This window comes from Macrosteles quadrilineatus, unplaced genomic scaffold (assembly GCF_028750875.1).
Source record: "Macrosteles quadrilineatus isolate MER2022 unplaced genomic scaffold, UCM_ALF_1.0 Scaffold_4__1_contigs__length_99947679, whole genome shotgun sequence".
NCBI classification, from domain to species: Eukaryota; Metazoa; Arthropoda; class Insecta; order Hemiptera; family Cicadellidae; genus Macrosteles; species Macrosteles quadrilineatus.
The window spans coordinates 39363401-39386825 of record NW_026542597.1 but is presented as its reverse complement, the minus strand read 5'-3'; the positions used below and the strand labels follow the sequence as shown (position 1 = coordinate 39386825).

The window sequence follows — 23425 nt, the reverse complement described above, 5'->3', positions numbered from 1 at the left end:
TATATATATGAATTTGAACGGATGGTGTTTTTGGCCTCTGGGGACCTCAAAACGAAAAAGTAAATCGGTCCCGGGTCTAGGTCTTACCATGAGACCTACGGTAATAGCTTATTCCCTATATGGGAAATTCGCTAAAAAATAAAAAATAAACACCTGAAAATACCATAAATGTCCCTGTTTTGAAGATGGACGGGAAGAATGTGTGTAGGGTCAGTCCAAGGCCCCACTAGAAAAACAGGCCATGCTGCAGGATCCATGACGTCTATGACGTCCATGACGTCACTAGTGGATAGATTTCATTGATAAATTCATTGCCATCGCCATTCCTATATGTTTTAGGTAAGGCCCGTATTACACTATCATAGTTCTATGACATACATCTATTATCATATGTCTTTGATGAAAATTATTACAGTGTAATGTACCAACTATTATAATGGTTTTGAACTATGATAATATGTTCTCCTTGAGAGAACATATTATCATATATTTGATAATATAATATGTCATAGAACTATGATAGTGTAATACCGGCCTAATAGCTATTTACATTACAAGTGTAGTAAGAGCGTTTTGCGTTTTTACATCACGCAGGTGAATGTTGTGCAACGAGCGGGAAGCGAGTTGCATAATTTTCCTAAGTGATGTAAACAAGCCCTTGCGTACGTAACGTGTAACGTACGAGATTTTACCTGACCCAACAATATACAGGAGGTTTTGAACAATATTTTTCATTATCTATTTCACTCATCTTCTAGTAACGTTCATTTACCAACAAAAGCTAAGTTAGGAAAATTCTTCAAAGCATAACAATAAAATTCAAGCACACAGCTGATTTCTAGCGTTGAACCACGTTGAACGTCGTTGTCGTTGGCTCCGTAGAGTTATATTTTTTAAGTCAACCACTCAATGTTATTTAAATGAGTTTCATTACCTCATAACGAGTGAGTTTTTTCAACTTAACATCACTCGTGAAGTAAAGAAGTTGTATACGTCACGTTTGGGATAGGGAAGTTTAACATGGCAGGTTAGGTAAATAAACAAGCTCTGGCTGTTTGTACAATTTTAATGGTAAGAGTTTAGTACAACTGTGACGTAATGTTGCGCTGCCTGTGCTGCAGCATGGCCTGTTTTTCTAGTGGGGCCTTAGTCAGTCCCGTCGCATGTGTGAATTGGAAAAACAAGAATAAAAGGACATGTTATGTTTATAGTGAAACTTAAAAAATAATAGCAACGAACTATAGGTCCGTCCTACGTATTGGAATCGAGTAGTCCATTAAAATGGTATATAGTGTGTAGTGTGTCTATTACCAAAGATTACATATGCTACGCAAAATCATTTTGCGTAGCATATGTAATCTTTGCTATTACTAATTCAAACATAGTTTAAGCAGTTCAAAATTTATAGTAAAGAAAAAGCTTCCAGGATGAATTAAAACATGTGATCATTGTTTTTTCCAACCTTTCCTCAAAAAGTTGAGTAGTAAAATAATTTTCATAAGCTTTCTTTTGAAGATTTGTGAGCTTAGATTCGTAGTAGCATTGAGTATAAGTTAGGTTTACCTAAGTTACCTAAGTTAGGTTTATACTCAATGGTAGTAGCAACTGGCGTACAGTAATACTACTAATTTAAGTAATAAAGTTCTGAAGCTCAATAAATGAGTGCATTTATGAAATTTGAGGGAATAAAGCAATACAGAGTATTATGAGGATTATTAAAAGCATTATTAAAGGATTTTGAGTCAACAACAACCATAAATAGCCTATTTTTTATACATATCTCATCAGCGGTCATCGATAGCTTCAGCAGTTTCTCGTTAGGCTGTCTAGTGCCTACCGTTGTTCTTTTGCTTTTTCAAAATTTGGCTTGGGGTTATGTTTGGGGGAACTGGTGAAAAATACGATGGGCGGTTATTTCTGATTCGTAATTCGTATTTCAATTTAATATTTTGTGACAGTAGTGTTATCTATACATGTTGTTGACTATTGTTTTCGGCTGACTGCAATTAACTTGACAGTAAGTTATCCATTCGGATTTTAACAAATTACAGGAATATTGTGTAGGTAATGATAATTAGTAATAATAATAAAGCCTCAAGAGCTCCATCGCTTTCAACTCCTAAGTTTAGTAACTCCCTTACTCTTGTTCGCTTGGTTCAAAAATAGGCTATGTATATTAGCATTTCTTTCAACCGTTGTGCAATGAAAATTTATAATTTTCATTATATATATAGATAGTATATCCAAGTAATAATAGCAATACAATAGGCCTATAAGTTCTTAAATAAGTTAAGCTAACAACAACATCAAAGCAAATCATGCACAAAACTAACAAAAAACATGCAGTAACTTGACCTTTAAGGAAGAACTTTCAGTTAACTCTGCTAAATGTTTTGTTTAGCAAATTTTTTAGGTTGTGTAATCTTCTGTTTCTGATAAAGTGCTGTATATTTAGGCCTAATTGGAGTTAAATCGTTGTTTTAGCCTTTTAGCGCATTTCCCATATAGGGAATAAGCTATTACCGTAATGGGTACTCATGGTAAGACCTGGATCCGGAACCAATTTACTTTTTCGTTTTGAGGTCCCTAGAGGCCAAAAACACCATCCTTTCAAATTCATATTAACGGCTGCACTTTACTTTAGGTCCTACACAAACAACCGAATGAAAATATCGATTATTCGATTGTTTCATTCGATATATTCATTCGAATGAGTGTAGGACCTAAAGTAAAGTGCAGCCATATTAACTTATAAGTTATATAGGCTATACATATATTTATTTATATAACTTATGTATAGGCCTATTTATATATATATATATATATAAATATGTCCGTTACCATGCTAACTCGAGCAAAAATGATCCAATTTTGATGAAATTTGGTATGAACATATAGGGCCTAAACCTACATTTATTGTCCTGGAACGAGTTCGCGAACCAGCATGATCGGACTTTGGAAACAGGGGCTTACGGGGTAAAAATGGGTTTTTCTCATTTTTCACCCTGAAAACATGAAATTTTGCAATTTCTGACTACCTACTATGTTTATATTGAAGCATTGTTGTATGCCTAACGGTTACACGAAAAATCCCAAAAAAGTGTAAATTTAAAATTAGGCCTAGGCCTACTGTTATTCTTAGGCCTATGGAATAAATAAACTGTTGTAGGACATATTTTTATGAAATTTTTTAATTACTTTCATACTAAGCAAAAAAAAACCCCTACTTATTTTCCCTATTCATAAACCCCCCTAATTTTCTTCCCTGTAGCAGCAAACCTAACTTAAGTGCTCATTAAAATTAATGATATTTAAATAGGAAATAAATCCGACAATTTTAAGGGAATAATTTAGTGGAATTCCAGTCAGGTAGATGAAAATTTGCCTAGTCTGCAGGTTTGCTGAGGCGGGGGTATTTTAAGTTAAGCTCTCTCTCAAAGTACTTAATGCTTTTTACCATGCGTTTGGTATTCTGGGTTATAGTATTAATGTTTACTGTGGTTTAGTTTAGAATAGTTTTAATTTATAATCAGCTGGTAGTTAATGTATTTATAGTAAAATGTAGGACGTAAGTAGGCCTAAACTAAAGTGCAACCTAAGTTATATGTGTGAGATTGACCTGGCATGCTAAGTTAGTCGCGCCATTGAACAGTGTTGAGCTATAATCAGTTGCCTAGCTAGGCCTTGCCCTACCACACGTCATGTTAATTTAATCCAGGTTGTCTTTTAGAAATTCCCCAAAATATCATGTCTTAAGTTTCGGGTGGCGTCGTCCTGTAATCCAGCTACTAGGATTTCACGAATTGTGGATATTTATAGGCATGCACTGTGGATGCAATACTCCCTGGTGTGGATTAACGTCCTCACGAGTGAGTACTACGACTATCCACAGTACTATCCTGGTAATTAGACCAATTCGTATAGCCTACCAAGGCGAAAAATGTGGTTCGGATTCCACTATAAACTGTAGGTCCCTTAGTTGCCATTAGCTGTATGTGCTATTAATTAACAGCTGTGTCTAAGGAATGTCGGCCTCAGTCACTAACAAGACTACAAGATCGCGCCACTCATCCCCATTCATACTTGGCTTAAAATACCTACTATGTATGGTCGCCATTTCATAAAAAAGTATTAAAGTAAAGTATTAAAGTATTATTCATGTTTAGGCCTACTAACCCTTTGAGTGCCTCGAGCGGGTGAAACAATTTTATCTGAGGTTTGCCTGACCTACATGTGGTATTGCTTACAACTCGGAATGCCAGCAATCTCTCCACATAAATGTAGGTGTTTAGGAAAATCGTCATAAAATACTAATTCATTAACATTTTTGGCCTAGAAATTTGTTTTGTTTTGTAGATCATGATTAGACTGTACATTGTAAAATAGGCTACTAATTTTAGTTGGGGATTCATTCAAATTAAAATAAAAAATATATTCATGGACAAGACAGAAAAATGGTGCAATTTATTCTCATTTTTAAAGTTTGAGTTAAAATAACATAATTTAAAATTATTCATTTACATTCAATTTTACATTTTTCATTTTAAATAGCATTGAAAACTAAGAGAAATCATGTAGGCCTATGACAAATGTATTTATTTTATGTCTTCTGTATCCAATAGTCAATGATTTCATGTTGTTATTATTAGCCTATGTTAATAATTCAAATTACTATTAAAATACTATTAGAAGCCATAACTTATGCGCACAAAATATACAATTTGCAGCCAGCTTTATTGAAATGCGATACTACCATATATGAAGTGATTTTCTAAACGGCTCGCTCCGAGACGCTGGCATTTCTCGTGCAATCTCGACCGTCTCGCTACAAGACGTTCGGTACTCAAACTACGACAATGGTGCGTCTCGGAGCGAGACACGAGACGCGACGGCACTCAAAGGGCTAAGTTATGTAGGTAACTTACCAGTGTCTTATTTTGCTTTATGGCATTACTCAGAAGGTTAGGTTAACTTTAATTCACTGTAACCTAAGCTTTTATGACATAGGTAAGTTAAATGTTTTTAGATATTTAAAACAATCACCAACGTCTTGAAACTAAGGTCTAGGCCTAACTTAAGCTACTTAAAGTAAAAACAAAATGTACTTAGGGTGTCTAAATGTACTGTGTAAGTTGATTCTCCTGCCAAAAAAGGCCACAGCTTTTATTTTAAGTAAATATCATATAAGTTATTAAGTTACTGGGGTATTAGACTAAAGCTCTTTGCCTATTGTGTAAAAAGAAAGGCATAAGTTAGGCCTACTCCAGTTCATAGATCTAAAAGTACATTTGTTTACAGGTGATTCTAAAAGATTGCTGAATGATGACTACTAGGCATACTACAGACAGGTCTTTGGTATCTCGTTTAGACGAGATTCGGAGACTTTCAGCTGCCTTAAACCAGTCTCCACTGGAAGGTGAGCTTAATACCGACAAATGCTTTAAAGTCAAATTAACTTACGTAAAAAGGTTTATCTTTAATTGTTCGAAAAGTAACCTAATAGAATGATATATGAAAAAGAACATACCAAATTTAGTTTTGAAACTAGCCTAACTTTTAAGGTTTATCTTTCAAAACCAAGCCAGATCATTAGTAGAGTTTAGATTACCTAATGTGGATTAACCTATTGCAAATTAATGCCTTTAACATTTATTTTATTGTACAGTGGAGTCCCGATAATCCGAACTTCGGTAATCCGAAAGTCCGCTTAATCCGAAACCAAAAAATATATTTGTTTAATTTTTGTATTCAACTTTTAACAGTTTGCTGTACCTCTTCCAAATTATTCTGTAGCGGCCGGGCGAGATAGACTTGTTTTATAGAGTATTTTAGTAAATATTTTGCCATTTTTTTATTAACATTTTTCATTTTTGTCCTGGGTTCCAATCCCGCCAAATCACAAATGGATTTTATTTAAGTGATAATGCTGCAGCCCCCAGGTCTAGACTAAAGTAATGTGAAAAACAATCCCAGGCTCGTGCCTATAGCGTCTTAAAAAATAAAAATATTTTTATAAATAAAAAAAAATGTTTAATCCGAAATATTCGGTAATCCGAAATGGGTCCGGTCCCAACCATTTCGCACTAACGGGACTATACTGTATATAACTTAGCCTATATCCATTAGGCCTTGGACTTTAATTTTCTTAGGTAACTTAAGCTAGCTGAACTAACTTATCCTCTTCTAAAAAAAAACCCTTTACGGTTGAATTTTGGTTTTATAGATCTGATCACTTTGTCAAGTTTTGGTTGAAGGAAATGCACATTATAGGCCTACTTCATCCAACCACAAAAAAATGAAACTTACCTATAAAAAACTGAAGGACATCAAATGACATCCTAGTTGTGTCACAGAGATGTAAAACGCTTCAAATGAGTGTTTGTTTAGCTTATCAGTCTTCTGTGGTGATTCAAGTTGAGGATTGCATAAATTTGGACTATGAGTGTTCCCCTATAATCTAGCTGCTGGGGCTGATGATTGGACAACATTTACAGCATTAACTGAATAGGCATACACATCAATTATGTCTTATCTCCTAAGTTTGTGTTAGAAAGGATCAGAGTGGATGTGTTATGTTATATGTGTCTAGTCTAGGTCTATTCTTACTTAGTTGAATGGAAGCCAACAAGTTGAATAGTTTCTAATTAAATTACGTCAGATTTTCACAATAATTACTTTTACAATTTATACTTTTTATTATTAAAATTATTGGGCTCAAAAATAAAACTATGAAAATTAAACTTATCATAAACTAAAGAATTTATTTAATCATTACCTCAAAACTACCATTATTGGTAGTAGCTGTAGGTTAGGTTAATAGCTGTACAATGCTCAAGATCGTCGAATCTCTAAAACATACAATTATGTCCTGGGGTGATAAGTACCTAGGTAGGCCTAAATATTTTACTTTTTTTAAGTTATCTATACTTGTTAAAGATAAAACAACACACAAAGGTAGCGATAGACTGTAAGTTTTGCAGCAGAAGCTTTTCCAGGAAAATATAATTTTGTTCCCAGAGGAGATTTTTTAAGATTTAACTTTTGTCATATCCATGAATCTGTCTTAACAACATATGGTTTAGTTAGTACCTATGTATAATTTCAAATAATGATCAAGACAGATGTTTATTGTTTCAATGTTTATATTTCTTCTAGTTCATTACAAATTATTATACAAGGCAGTTCACTTCTTAGTTATTCAGCGAGCGCTCGCCCCTAGTCGAAAACTTGACCAAAAGTATGTATTGTGCAAACTTCTCTATTTTCATCCCACGCTGTAAATAAAACATGCGATTGGAATTTATAACTTATGTTTGGATTTTCTGTTTATATTTTGTTGTTATTTTTTCACCAGCATGGCAACCCATAAAACCCGTGTTAATTTTTTAAAATTTAAAATTCCTTATTTGTGCTTATTTTTGAGCCTATTTTAATTTATAAAGGGATTCTGCACATCTACAGGAATATATCTTTCATTTGGTACCAACCGCAAGTAATTCGGTCCCAGTAGTATGGTCAGGCAAGCTGTCATAGTTTTGCAAATGATTTTTAATGTGTAGAAGATAAAAATAGTTATCTTTTCAATTCGTGATTTAAACATTAAAAATACCAGACTACCAGTTCAAGTTACAACAATTTTCAATGCTGAAAAAGAATAATCTAATGTTGTAGGCCCGGCCTGCAATGTTTTTTTGTAACAAATACTGAATCATGTTAGCCTACAAGAAGTAAAACTCAAGTTTTTAAACTTAAATATCTTCTTTTCTAGAGTTCTTGCGCTTTGTCACCTCTCAAGAAGAGTGCCGTTTGAAGTGGTTTGAATGTATGCAAGAAAATAGAGCCCTAAAGAAATCACTAAATGAAGCAAAGAAGGAAATTAATAACCTTGACTCGAGGTTAACCACTGCTCGGAAGCTGTTGGACCAAGAAAAGAACATGAGGCACAAGGCAGAAGAAGAAAGAATGAAAACAGTAAGTGTAACTACAGTTCTGGTAGTAGTTAACTATATATTGGTCTTGAGCTTATCAGATTCTTTTTCTGTTGGTGTCTATGTCAGTGTAATTTTTAATGTTACAACAAAGGAACAAAGTGGTCTACACTCCACAAATTGTTATTGCCAAGTTGGGGATTGAACATATTACTATTGTTCCAAAGCCACTAGGCAAGCCACACCTATTTTTTTGTAGAATATTTAAATTTAAGGGTAGAGTTTATGTTACCGTATGTTAGGAAAATTTGCAAATAAGTTACAGTACTTAACTAGCCTACATAGAATTCTCTGCATAAAATGTTTTTAAACCATATATTGAGTCCCAGTAGGTAATTTTAAAACAGAATCAAAGTGTTTTATTAATGATTGGTTTATTCTTGAATTAATTGCATGTTTGACTGTGATGTTTGATAAATAGATCAAAGAACCAATTTATCATATTCTTTAACAAATTATGGTTTCTTTATTACAGGAGCGCCAACTGCAGACAGTGAGGACTTTTCTGTCTGACACTCGCAATCATCTGCACGATGAGACGAGAGAGAAGCTCAAGTTCCTAGACACCACCAGCAGGAGCCGCACAAGCTACGATTGTATGGATCGGCTGAGCGCTATTCATGAACTTGACTCGACAGGTATCTGCGGGAATTTAGGTTAAATAAAAATGTTCTGAATTGTATCCTTATGTGCTACAAACTGTTGCAAATTTTACTACTGTAGGTATGTAGAAAAATTGTGAGAAGCTGAAGAAAAATAAATTTGTTACTACTGTAAAACAAAGTAGGTCCTTTGTAAGTAGTTTTTGGCTTCTGAATGTTCTGAAATGAAAATGTTTAGAGGTCCCAGAGCAGACCTACTGTACCTACTGTTTTACGGTAAAGATTCCACTGTAATTGTCTATAGGAAAATTTGCTTAAAAATTTGAAACCTAATAACCTCATAATTTTTATAAAAATAAATCTTTGGACATTTTATATACAGGGTGTTTCAGTAAAGCGTAGCGGGCTATAGAGATTCAGATTCTACATGCAAAAATAAGTCGAAAATGTTGAATAACTTTTTTCCGATTTCCGCTTAGTTCAGCCGTAATCCGCCATTTTGTATTTTTTTGAAAATAATTAATTACTCAAAAACCCTTGGAGATATTTTTATGTAGCCTAACTTGGTATAAACTTTAAGTCTACAGGTATAAACATTCTCCGAAAATATCTTTGATCAGGCTCATTAAATTTCAAAATGGCGTCCATTTACATTTTTTTTAAGTAAAACTCAATGAAAACCGGCCATTAAAACAAAATTTTAAATGGCCGCTATTTTGAAACTAGATGAGCCTGATCAAAGATATTTTCGGAGAATGTTTATACCTGTACACATAAAGTTTATAACTAGTTTCATAAAAATATCTCCAAGGGTTTTTGAGTTATTAATTATTTTCAAAAAATACAAAATGGCGGATTACGGCCAAACTAAGCCGAAATCGAAAAAATGTTATTCCACATTTTCGACTTATTTTTGCATGTAGAATCTGAATCTGCATAGCCCGCTACGCTTTACTGAAACACCCTGTATAAATCCAAAGATTGAAATTAAATTCTCTAAAATAAAATATTACAATAAAATATTTCATACCTATCTTTAAAAAAAATTCAATAATGATGTTAGTAGTAGGCCTATCCCTAACTATTTCACCAGCAAACCAAACTTACCTTACCTTACCTCCTTTTCCATTGAAACCTCAAAAGGGTTTTGGCCTCGCCAACGATTCTTCTCCACTCTTCTCTATTCTCTGCTGCCTCAGGAGTAGTGCCCAACAGAGCCACATCCTTCAGGACCTGACTCCTCCATCGCAGTCTCGGCCTGCAGAGTGGTCTTCTGCCAGCAAACCTAAGCACTTGCTAAAATCTAATGTTATTCAAATGAACAATAAATACCTCTGGTTATGGAAGTATTTGAGTAAAAATTCAATCTGACCCACTGAAATTCTCCTAGTCTGCAGGTTTGCTGCGGCGGGGGTATTTTTAAATTGACAAGTCTTCCAGGGTATTATAAAAATAATATAATGAATTTGAGCGAGGCATTGAAATTTAAAAACAGTTCTGGGGGATGAAGTTTTACTCTGCGGTTGATTGCAGGGTCAATACTTTCCGACCTGAGCTTCTCTCGCTCAGAAGATGATTTGGACGTGGAGTCTGTGTTGCGCAAGAGAAGGAGTTACAAGAAGAGCCGCGTGTCAGGCTACGAGGAGGTGCCTTCTGCCAAGAGAAGGCGGTCCCACGTACTTGAGGTAAGTTAAAGAGAGTCTTATAAGAGAGACGTTATACTACTCGGTTATAAGTTGTTGATGTTTGTAAATATTGACCAAGCTTTTACTGAGTATTTTAACTTAGCAATTTGTCCAAGGTGCTAGATAATGCATAAAAAAATTAGATTAGTTAATATAACTAAACAATAATATCTACAACTGTACACCAAATCTATTTCTTAAAATAATCTACAGTGTTTTTGTTGAACACTAAGCATATATCACACATGAGATCCATGTGGTTTTTTGCCTCATTACATTCTTTTGGCCAAGCCGGGCCAGCCACCTGTGCCACAACAGACAGTCCCTGTTGCCTAGCTGCTTTTCCAATTAATTTGAATTTTTATGATGGTTTTGGTTTAATGGGTTGCGCAGTGAAAAGTGGTTTCACCGTATATAAGTAAAAGAATATAAGTAAGAGACATGTAACCGATTGAAAACTATTCTTGAAAAGGGTCTAGAGTTTAGTTAGCTTATCTTAATGTCCAAGATAGACCACATTGATTAATCTGACCATTGTCAGAGATGAAAAAAATTATAAAGCTAAGCCAGTATGTTACCTGTGTGAGACCGACACCAGGAATTGAGTCGGTTGATTCAGGATTGTAATGCAGTAGAACCCCCTTTTAACCGAAACCTGGGTTCCCCACCATCAGTCAATGTCACAATTGTGCTGTTAACGCATTGCAGTAGTATTACATAGGCTATTTTTAGCATATGACAGGTTAAACCAAAAATTGACTATATGAAACGGCTTTACCCTCTTTATTTCGGTTAATTGGGCTTTCTACTGTAGTTGCAAGCATTAGAATTTATTCACGTACAAATTTATAAATCATAGGCAAATAATAATTTATTTTAGTTAGTAAGACAACTTGGGATTGATAAAAATGAAGAAAAGTAATGTGTCCTAAATCCGATCCCTGAAGAACCCTGACAAACCAAAATAACCATAGGAAATCATGTCACAGATTTACAGATAATGTTATAGATTATGTTACAAACTGTGGGCACAAACAATGTTACATCCATTATTTGTTTGATTTCTGTATAGATGAATGGGCGAGACGGAGCAGAACGCATGGTGGCCACTACGACAGTGACGATGGAACATAACGGCTCACTACAGGCCAAGTCTCACATTGAGACAATCCCTGCACCACTGCTCAACCTCCCGACGGCTCCTTCACCCTCCCGCACTGGTCAGTAGTTGTAAACACTTAGACATCCACCTGATCATTTCCCTACATGCATCTCTATAGTGTTAACAACGATGTTCAATATTATAAATAAATGTAATGAAGAGAATGGCAGGATAAACTGCCAACAAAGTTGATAGGTGATCAACAAAAAGAGATAGATTGGGTCTAATTCTATTGTATCCATTGTCGTTTCGATTTCAAGATTCAATTTTCAAATGCATATCGCTTTTAAAAACTAAAGAGGGAAATCACTGAATGTGTATATTTATGTTGTCTGTCAACCACTTTGTTTGCTTTGTAGGATCCATGGAGTCAGTGGAGTCCGGCCTGTCTGTAGACAACAACACAGGATACACACAAGCCACTCCTCACCAGGTGGGAGTATTGCTGAGTGGCTCCAACAAGCTGACCACTCGTCGCCACAACCTGGTCAGCAAGACCATCATACGGCCAGAGGACTGTGACGTCTGTCAGAAAAGGTAATTAGTAGAGTTGTGTCAATACCATAACTGATTGATTGGATATCAAAAAGATAATGTTATCAGGCTGACATTTTCAATTAGCCCAAAAACCAGTTTCCGCCGTGGAGACATCATCATGGTCTTTTAGAATCACTGTGAAATCCTGAATATTTTCTCCAGTCACCAATACATCATGACTGACTACCGCGGTCAAGCTAAAATCCTTATTATCGCTCATTAGTAACAGAAACATCATCATCCCCTACCACACACTACCCTTGCGCATTTGGTCAGCTCGGTTTTTTGTATTAACGTCAGCAATCAATCTAACACGCTAAAGCTGCCCATATAACATGTGCCTTACACCTACAATATGGAGGTGTAAATTAACTTTCAACCTCTTATATCCATCTGTACAGGGTGTCCACCGACCGGGAAAACCGGGAATTATGCGTGAATTTTGTATTTTACCGGGAATTTTCCGTGGCCACGGGAGACGAGGATCTCTGAAAAATATCATAACTTTGTCACGACCACGAAAGACAGTGGTGATGATTCTGTTACTGAGTGAGATGTTCAGGATTTTTCAGTTATGGCAGAAAACGATGATGGTGTCTCTATGACAGTGTTAGATGGTGATGATATAACCTAGAGTTTGACTGGACCAAAAATTTCAAAATTGCACACTTCTAGAAAGTTTTTTTTTATATTTTGTAATATCTTCATTTACCTTTAACGTGGTATGTGTTTAGAAGGGTTTAAAATTTAAATTCGCTACATGAAATTTTAGTAATTTCTGCATTGATCATTTCTGTAGGTCACTTGAGAAACAACCTATAACTCCAAAATTACATACTATATGAAAGTACATAAAGACAGGGGTTGGTGTAGTAATCATTGCAGAAAATTTGGTAAAATTTAAATTATCAGTATTAAGAATCAAATTTTCAGGTGTCTAAAAAAATTTTAGTATCGACATATGACTATTTTTAAGAATTTATTGATAAATTGCAGGTTTAAGGATTAGTTTTTAATTTTCGGATTATTTAATCAGTAATATATAAAAATTGAATACTTGTGTCAGGCAATATTACAGTAATCATAAATATTATTTCTTGAAATAAGAATGCTCTTTCAGATAACTAAAATAGCGAGCTGTGTTAGAGCTAAAACAGCATTGCGAGAGTTTGCGCAAATCACGTTGGAAATTTTAGTATGAAAAGTATGAACTGAACTACCTGGATTTTTTTTACTCATGAATTACTCATGATTTTTTTCTGGTTGGCCTGGTGGACACCCTGGTGTACTTTACTTACCCCTTAAACCGGGTCTGGTATTGACACCTTTTCAAAAAAAAATTGTTTGGCTGGAACAAAAAATGGATAAAAAATCTGACAACAGAACACAATCCATAATTGTTAGTGTAGCTTTTCTTTCACATTGCTATCAGTTATTATGCCAGGACTAATATTCACATAGTGGTGGGAAGTGGCTTGAATAAGTAGGCCTAGTGGATGTAGCAATGAATAAAGTACTGGTGTTCGATTTAAACTATCTCGTTTAGCTGCAATGGGAATTTATGGTACACGCTTTAATGGGATACAGGTGTCCCTATCTCCGCAATGTTAATTTACTTGACTTTAAGATCTTTTTCTCTGAAACTAAGATTGGTATCTCTACAAATGTTTTTTTTTACTTGTCAAGTTTGTTCCTGGAGAACATTTTTTTATCTACAGAAAACCCTCGTTCGGGTATGATTAGTGACTAATTCTGTGTATGCCCAATGTAATATGGCAGCTGAGTTTGGAATTAAATTTGTATCATTTTAAAGTTTACCTCATCTTTGATCTAGTAACGTTGGTAATTGTAGGCTATGGTATTATATGTTTTAATTGGCTATGTTATAGGCTACTCAAGTTTAAAACGCTCTAGAGTAATAAGTTATTATTCTGTGGGTTTCTGTAGTAGTTGAATATGACACTATTATGTTTGTTTAACTTGGTACTGCCAATGTGTCATACAAGATCTGTAGCAATGTAACAGGATCAAATTGTGACATCTCTATATTTACTTCACCACAGGATCAATTTTTGACTTCTATTATGTTTTATGTTACCGCAGAATCAAGTTTGGCAACACTGTGATGAAGTGCCAAAACTGCAGATCCTCGTGTCACACTATCTGCAAGGATTTGTTGCCGCTACCCTGCATTGAACCGGGATCAACACCAATTTCACACAAGAACATGGTATAAACACTACTCTACACAAACTTGATGAATGGTTAAATCATGGTTACCTACTTAATTAGAAAATTAGAATTTTTCAATAGGTCTCTATAAAATAGCTCATACTGGTAATCTCAGTTTCTAACTTTATGTTGGACAATGGCTGGCTAAAAATTTGATAGCTCTACGCTCAGACTAGTGAAATATTAAACAAGGCATTTTTGACGCCTGCACAATGTTTGTAGTTTTATGAAAATAACCTCAAGAACTAAGTTTTTATACGTTTTAGCCATGCTTATCAATTGTCATTTTGTATGTGTAACATAAGGCTGTTGATATTTTCAACTCATTTGAGTTAATAGGCTGGAAGTTTTTTGAAACTATAACCGTTGTGCTTTGAACCAAATTTTGAATAGGTACTTTTTATTGTTTTAGTAATTAGTAATACTTGTTCAGGCTTCTTTGTGTTTGTTGGAATAAGTTTTTTGGTAAAATTATTGACTTTTGTCAAGTTTTAATTGTTGGGTTTCCATCCTATTAAATTTTGGATGGACCCCAAAGTTAAGATCAAGGTTTGTTCATGTTATGGAGTTATCTCTGAAGTTGACATTGATGACAGGGGGTGGTAGCTGATTACGCACCTTCTACACCGCCCATGGTGCCTGCACTGGTCGTACACTGCATCAAGGAGATAGAGACTCGAGGTCTCAACGAGCATGGCATATACAGAGTCCCAGGGTCCGACAGGGAGGTCAGGGCACTCAAGGTAATCACTTCTTTATGTATGTTTTCAAATTATTTTAGTCATATTTTCAATCCCAATTTTTTTCTATTTTCTTATCCATTCTGTAAGGTATTTAATACCTGTAATGAATACAAATGAAACAACTTGCAATTTTTTTTTTTTATACCTTAAGACCTACTAAAGTTGTTGGTAATTTATTAATGCCTTTTATTCTTGTGTAAATTTATTCAAACTTTATAGATGACATAGCCTATGTCATTGATATAGATTAGGCAAAAGGACAAGGCCTACTACTTTTTCTGCCTTAACTTAAGTATGAGATCGCTCCTGTATGAATTACCTTTCCCTTTTACCTTATGGAACTTATGGCTATTTTTTAAAGGAAAGCTAATTGGTAGTTTAAATTTTGTTATTGGATACAGTTCAGCTTGCTTATCTTCTGAGAAAATTAGAATCCAGGAGCCAATATGTTTTTTAAAGATCATAATAATAATACTGATATTTCCTTAAAATAGTTGTTACATTTTTTTTCTCTTGATAGTAGCATGTTTAACATGTCACTATGTCTTCCAGGAGAAGTTCATGAAGGGACGTGGTGTGCCGCGGCTCACGGAGCTGGACATCCATGTTATCTGCGGCTGTCTCAAGGACTTCCTGCGCAATCTGAAGGAGCCGCTGGTGACCCACGCACTGTGGTGGCAGTTCACTCGTGCGTCAGAGCTGCGAGACGTAGAGGAACGCAAGGCAGAGCTGTACCAAGCTGTATCACAGCTGCCACAAGCCAACCGCGACACTCTTGCCTACCTGATTTTGCACCTGCTGAGGTAGCCGTCCACACATTGTTATGTACTTATATTGTCAATACTTTGGTTCATCATAAAGTTTACTAAAATAATGTAAAGACTTATATATCGGTGGGGGGAAAGTTTTGTTTGACACATTCAAAGGATTAAATTTTAATATAATGTAGTTAGGGGTCCCCAAGCCAGACTCTTTACCTTGGGTCGAGTTTGACCTAGTCAAAAATGTTGGGCTTCAAGTCTTGGACAAACATCTGGTTGTTTTGGAAATTGTAATTCTTCAGTCGAGTTGTACAATATTTTACATGATCCCTCCCTTATCTGCGTGGAATTCCCGGTCGAGGCGAATTTGTGAACATCTCTGGACACAGCGAAATCATAAATATTCTGGTGAAATCTAAAATGTCCGTAAAATTTACGGCAACAACATTGTTTCTGACAATCACGGTAAAACCGTGAACATCACCTGCAATTGGGGCGTGATAGTGAATTTTTAATCGCACATCTTCGCAGATGCTTTCTGCAATGACAAAAATAGATAACTCCGCTCGAACTAACCTGAATTATTTCAGGCCTAATCTGACCTCTCATAGCCAAAATTCTCGGATTTCTAACTGTTGTGCCACTGAATAATATACTAAATTACTATCATATATGCAATTAACAAAGACTTTCCTCAAAATCAACTTTAACTTGAAGATTTACACAAAATAATAGCTCTCTAATAATAATCAATCATAGACAAGATGGTAAATAGAATATTTGAAAGTCCAAACAGGTTTTTAATACTCAAAGGATTATTTGTTTCAGAGTGGCAGAGGCCAAAGAGGCAAACAAGATGACAGTGAGTAACCTAGCTACAATTTTAGGACCCACCGTGGTTGGCTACCCTTCTGAGTACAATGCTAGCGAGACGTACAGTCAGACTGCTAAAGCCAAACTGGTGAGTAGATTTTGTTTGGATTTGTACTTGTTTCTTTTTCAATTTGTGTCTGAATTGTAGGTTGGATAGTCCCCAGAATGTTGTGCGTCGGATAGTCCTGAATAGAGAAGATAATACATAGTTTGTTTGTTTCTGAAATATTTTACTTCAAAGACGAGGAAAATCAGGAAAGTAAAAAATAGGTGTTATCAAATTGTTTTATTGTAACCTCTGACTCATATTCGTCTTGCTCCTTCAGTTAACACAGTTAGCCTAAGTGATCAGGTATCAGACACTGTAAGCATGAATATCCACCACTCCTCTCAATACAGACTTCTTTAATAAATGTTTATTGAATCCAAGCAAAGCTCAGTCTCCCTGTACTTCCTGATAAAACACTGTAAGAGCGGTTTGAAGAACCTGGGCTGTATCATTGACTTTTAGATACTAAATATCTCATCTTTAGCCAAATTTGATATAAAATTAGTGATGGTCGGATCCGGATATCAGACTACCGGATCCGAGCTAGAACTGGCACCCGATCGGATCCAAAAAATTCCGGATCTTGGGCTGGATCCGGTTTTGATGGATCTGATTTTTTTACTAACACAAAGCTGTCTGTATCCATGTACAAGACCATTTTGTCCCGATTTCTTTACTAACACAAAGCTGTCTGTATCCATATACAAGACAGATTTTTCCCGATTTTTTGACTAAAACAAAGCTGTCTGTTTCCATGTACAAGACCGATTTTGTCCCGAGTTTTTTAACTAACACAAAGCTGTCTGTATCCATGTAAAAGACCGATTTTGTCCCAATCTTTTTACTAACACAAAGCTGTCTGTATTCACAGTATACAAGACTATCAGTGACTGTGTACAAGAAGACTCCTCTAAAATAAGGCAACTTTAAATCAGCAGCAAGTTTTTTATTTTATTATATCCAAACTACTTAATGGTTTTTCTGGAAGTCTTTCAATTATTTCCTATGAGTACATTTTTTTACTTTCACTACCAGATCCCGTATAAGGTCTCAAATAAAGCCACTATCCACTTTTATTTTTCCTCTTGCAGGCACATTTAGGATTTTTTTCTTTTTCCCAACAGTTTTTTTCTTTCTTATTTTTTTTTTTTAATTTTTGAAGTCTTCCCTTTTCCCCGACCAAGTTTTGGGCAGCTCTCTCACCAAACAGGGCTGTGCGAATCCAGAAATTTTGGTTCGAATCCGAATCCGAATCATAGCTGAACAGATTTTATCGAATCCGGATCGAATCCGAATATTTTAATTAATCCCGAGTCGAATCTGGGTCGAATCCGAATCTCAAATTTACAGCCATTATCGAACCTGGATCGAATCCGAATCTGAAATTTAAAGCTGTTATCGAATCCGAATATTTAAACCTGTTCAGAGTCGAATCCAAATCCGAGGAAAGTCAGCAGTACCAATTTTCACATTTTTAGACCACATTTTCTGGGGCTGAAATAACTTAGGGAATTGCTTAAAAAAATTCTTGAAATGGGTCAAATAAAAAAGTTATGAAATTTAGGCCTACCTATTTGAAGTTTTGAAACTAAAAAATTGGGCATAAGTTAGGCATACCACCTAGGCCTAAGTTTCTCGCTAAAAGTGATGGACTACCAATTTGTGTAGTCTAAAACATAGGCCCAGCCTATTATACACCTCGGTGTTAATCCTCCACACAAGCCTATGTCTGCATTACTATTACAAGTAACAACTAACACCTTAACAGGTTAAGTTTACTGATAGCCAAGATAGGGTTCAAATGCGACCTACACTAATGTGCCTAAAGCCTAACACCAAGTTGGTCAGGTTCCTAACATGAACCAGTCAACAGCAAATCGGAGTGCACAAGTAGTTTTTTAGTGTCTAAAAAATTATATTGAAAATTAAATTATATTCAATTAGAATCTAGTAAATTTGAATATCGAATCCCAACTCGGATCTATTTCCAAGAAATTCGAATATCGAATCCGAACCCGGATCTCTTACCAGTAAATTCGAATATCGATTCCGAATCCGAATCCAGTTAGAAACAGTAGATTCGTTCTCGAATCCGAATCGAATCTCTAAAAAGATTCGGATTCGATTCGTTTTTCGAACTATTCGCACAGCCCTGTCACCAATACTAGAGTCTGAAGCTTTTACCCTTTCCCAAGCTAATAATCTGTCAGTCACTGGTCTAATTTTACTATCCTTCGATCTTGAGTATGCTATATCGTGGTTTTTGCGTGCAGCAGCCAATTTATTTATGCCTGGATCACCCCTTGATTATCTCTTAGTTAAATTTGTTCCAGGTCCACAGTACTGATAGCAGGGTATGTGAAATTCTACAGGTAAAATACCCTGTGTCTGTGTACAAGAAGATTATCTGTGTACATACAGGGTGAATAAAAAGTGTAGACTCCCCCATCTAAATTTTTTTTAAGTTAGAACACAGTATAGTCTTCTTGTACACAGACACTTGGGTATTTTACCTGTAGAACTTCGCATACCTGTCTATCAGTACTGTGGACCTGGAACGAATTTAAGCACCCTCACAAGGTTTGCTACTGTCTAAAATTTGACTTAGGCCCTTAGCTTTTATTTCTGTCAAAGTCGATTTTACAAAAAAAGATGCTATATTTTACGACAAGCTTTACTTTCTCTAACTGACTGCTACTCAGCTTGGCTTTTTTAAAAAGTTGGCGTACTGAACAAAAAGCACTAGGCCTATGTTACTTCGTCCTATTCGGTCTGTGGCTCAATCCAATTGAGTAAAATACTGGTTAAAGCGTTACCTAACATAGGAATAACATTTCTAATTAGATCTAAAATCGACGTTTGTATGCTAAACCTTAAGTTATTTACTATCTAAAGACAAGCTTAGATGTCTCATCAGAGACATGATAAACTATTATCAATTAACATATTCATGTTCTGATACAGGTTTTGGAACAGCTGTTGTCTGTCCCTGCAGAGTATTGGTATCGTGTGTTGCCCACTGCCAGCTCTAGTATCTACAGCACACCTCTGGCAGAGCCTCCGCGCAACTTCCGCACACCTTCTACCAGGTATGTAGTACAGCTGGGTAGCTGAGTGGTTATGGTTATGGTGCTAATCTAACAATCTAGAGTATATATATAGACAATATAGAGTATATATATAGACAATATAGAGTATATATAAATAGTCAGTAGCTTTTCAGCAGCAGTGTCATTCATAGAATCTATAATTGAATCGGTTGATAAAGGGGAGTTCACAATTGGAATTTTCATGGACCTAACTAAGGCATTTGATAGTGTCAACCACACCCAACTGATAGATAAATTACTCATTTTAGGGGTTACAAAAAAATCAATAAAATGGTTTCAGTCATACCTAAATAATCGTTGTCAGTTTGTAGAAATCACACATAATCATGATAACAGAATTACAACATTTTCTTCTGAAACTGAAAGGGTTAAATGTGGTGTACCCCAGGGGTCAATCCTTGGCCCCCTGTTGTTTTTATGTTATATAAATGATGCTGGTGGTGCACTCTCATGTTTACCTCAGAACAATCTTTGTTTTTATGCAGACGATACAAATCTCAAAGTATCGGCTGAGTCAGTGCAACAAGTTGAAATTTTGAGTTTTGTTGAATTGGCAAACATTGGAAACTTTCTAGAGCAAAATTAATTGAAGCTTAATCCTAAAAAAACTAATTTTTTAACTTTTAAAACAAATCAAAATAAAAAGCTAATTAAACCAAATATCATGTATAATGCAGAAGAAATTGAACATAAACACAGTACACAGTTTCTAGGTCTAACAGTGGACCAAAATTTAAACTGGGATGAACATGTTGATAAACTCCTTTCAAAATTATGTTCAGGACTATATTCACTCTCTAGAATGTCTTATTTTTGTAACCATAAAACATTAAAAAACATATATTATGCTAATGTCCATTCGCATTTATCCTATGGTTTGTGCCTTTATGGTTCAACTACAATAGCAAATTTGGATAGGATACTTAAACTTCAAAAAATAGCAATAAGAATAATTTTGAAATTAGAACACAATGAAACAGCCAAAAACAAATTCAAAGAACTGAAAATTTTAACGGTATATGGCCAATATATTTACGACACAATTATTCTAGTAAAAAACTGCTTGAGCACCTCTGAGACAAATTATCACCCATACAACTCTCGGCATAAAAAATTCCTCATTTCAAGTAAACATAAATTAAAATTCTATGAAAAAAACCATCCTATATATAGGGTTAAAATTTTTTAAGCATCTTCCTAATGAAATCAGAAATGAACAAAGCAGGAAGAATTTCATGAGAAAACTAAAACTATATTTAGTAGAGAAAGCATTCTATTCCCTGGAAGAGTATTTTTCCACCTCCCCTCTTAGCGTTAGTACATAATTGATTCGGTTTTGATTATTTTCATTTCCTGGTTCTTGGTTTTTGATTTAGATAATGATCCAAGATATGCAAATCTGTAAATTATTAATTTAAGATAGATTTAGTTGACACCATTCAATGTACAACACTGTACTTTATGAATAAAGCATATTTGATTTGATTTGATTTTTGGTAGATCAAATTGGACTCAGTCGCCCTTGATAATTGGGCTTTGATAAATGGTTTTGACTGGAGAAACAACTGATCTTAGTCAATAAAAAAGCTACACCCTCTCTAAAGACATCATTCTCCATACTAATTCATTAACATTTGGATTAAAATACACCCAGTAGCATCGCAATCTTAATTTGAATAAATAATATGGATCAGTATATCAAATCTAGTATCCATTGTGTGATAGTGAGTTATTTTTAAGAGATGGATTTCATCATAATTTTCTTCTTGTCATAATACAGATACATGTTACAACCTGTTAACAGTTTGCTGTGGGTGGGTCAGTACTGACCCACGGCAATCGCATCGCTCACGCGGCCGGGTCAGTACTAGCCCACACTGCAGTGCATCAATCTGTTGCTCAGTGAGAGCTTAGCGTCGGTCGAAGGTGGACCTATACCACATTAGCATGTAGTGTGTGACTTGCTTTATTCACCGTTGAGTTGGTTCCCGCGTCTCGCTCCCGTCGAGGCGGCTGGGTCGGTACTGACCCACGTTACTGTGAACGCCCCTCGCTGTGCTACTTTTGTGTGCTATATGACGTCATGTTCAATTTAAATTAACTTTTAAATTATTTTATTTCAATAATATTAACATTTCAAATCTTTTACATCTTTCATCTTTGTTAAATAATTCAATTTTTTTACTCCGGTTCTTAATGGGTCAGCACTGACCCATGTATATGATGTCACATTATGAAGTCATAATCAATTCCAATCAATTGATATACTATTTTATGTTGATTATTTTATGATAATGACTACATATATTTTTAGTGACATATATAATGTATTCAGTGACATTTCAATTTTTTCTGACTCTGGCTCCTGGTGGGTCAGTACTGACCCATTAGTATGACGTTACTTGTTGACGTCATATTCACTTCCGATCGTATTATGTAATATTGTATTTCAGTAAGGTCACAAAAAGGATTGTTATACAACAATAAAGCTTTTTAGCAATACGATTCGATTTTATAATTTCCTTTAGCAGTGAACGTGCTAATATGCCCATTTTATTATTCTGTTACAGGAGTTTCAAGAAGTTGTTTGATACACCGGCTCATTGAGAACATTATGAACAATATTTTTTTGTACTTAAAGAATTATGATTTATTATTTTGTATACTCTACTTAGATATGATGATACTGTATTTTTATAAAGTTAAATAGTTATTAGCTGTTATTGGTGTATAATAATGACTCTAAAGAGTGTAAATTTCGATTTGTTAAATTTGAAAGCCCATATCGAACCATATTTAGTATTACCTTCAAGTTGTAGTATTGATTTAATATTTACTTTTCTGAACTAACGTTACATTATTGTTGCAATTTATTGTTGAAGAGGGATTTACTTTGTTGGACACAATTGGTTGGATTATGAAAGCGCACTAAACTGGGTTATTTATTACTACCAAACAAAATAACATGATTAGGCCCAATTCACACCGAACGGACGTCGGGCGGAGACGTGGCGAGGACATATGTCCGTTCCTCGCCTCCCCATGTAAACAAATTGGTCAATGCACACACAAGTGACGTGGCGCGGGCGGCCGCCCTCCCGCCACCGCCACGTCGCTTCGGCGTCCCTCGTGGCGTATCGGAAGTGGCATGTCCGTAGCGCGCCCGTTGTTCGGACTGCAAATGTTGAACTATACTTACCAAACTTCTTGTGTATAGTGTGCTTGTACTTACCAACCTTGTTGTGTAGAGTTGTTTTTGTGTGTAGATTGTGAGTTGTTTCTTCACTATGCGAGACGACATTGAATTTAATATCAAATTTTGTGAGGAAGTAGAACAATTCCCTTGTTTGTACTAATTAAGTTGACAGAAATTAACTAACACCATTGACATTAATAGAAATAAGCAAAAACCACAGCTTCTAGTCTACATACAGGTTGTCTCGCCACTGTACCGTCCCTTCACCGTCCCTTCGGTGTGCATTGAACACGCCACGTCTGTGCCTCGTCCGTGCCACGTCTCCGCCCGACGTCCGTTCGGTGTGAATTGGGCCTTAGATTAACTCCATACGGAGGAATTAACACCTAAAATCTATTGTGTTATCTATCAGTTTCATCTAATGCAAATGTGCTAAATATCTTGCCTCTTTACATGCACATTTCTGAAGCACCTGTCCATCTTTACT

The 23425-nt window shown here is 35.4% G+C and overlaps 1 protein-coding gene across 2 annotated transcripts; it reads left to right on the top strand.

The window, feature by feature from the left end:
- Positions 1 to 1883: 1883 nt before the first annotated feature.
- LOC128993292 (rac GTPase-activating protein 1) lies at positions 1884 to 22709 on the top strand. Of its 2 annotated transcripts, none has more exons than XM_054417086.1 (13): positions 1884 to 2017; positions 5299 to 5416; positions 7769 to 7971; positions 8464 to 8626; positions 10124 to 10275; positions 11348 to 11495; positions 11797 to 11974; positions 14078 to 14204; positions 14803 to 14949; positions 15502 to 15752; positions 16539 to 16671; positions 19597 to 19721; positions 22313 to 22709. In XM_054417086.1, exons 2-13 carry the CDS (start codon positions 5320 to 5322, stop codon positions 22347 to 22349), a joined length of 1761 nt encoding a protein of 586 aa, XP_054273061.1. In that variant the 5' UTR covers positions 1884 to 2017; positions 5299 to 5319; the 3' UTR covers positions 22350 to 22709. The 2 variants fall into 2 exon arrangements, with proteins under 2 accessions (XP_054273061.1, XP_054273060.1); XM_054417085.1 differs by having other exon boundaries at positions 1890 to 2064.
- Positions 22710 to 23425: the final 716 nt, after the last annotated feature.

What these genes read in the sequence shown, in the direction of transcription:
- LOC128993292 (XM_054417086.1), top strand. Translation starts at nt 5,320, where the DNA reads ATGATGACTACTAGGCATACTACAGACAGGTCTTTGGTATCTCGTTTA. An exon ending in TCCTTCACCCTCCCGCACTG is followed by an intron (nt 11,496 to 11,796) that starts GTCAGTAGTTGT and finishes TTTGCTTTGTAG; the next exon opens with GATCCATGGAGTCAGTGGAG. An exon ending in CAATTTCACACAAGAACATG is followed by an intron (nt 14,205 to 14,802) that starts GTATAAACACTA and finishes CATTGATGACAG; the next exon opens with GGGGTGGTAGCTGATTACGC.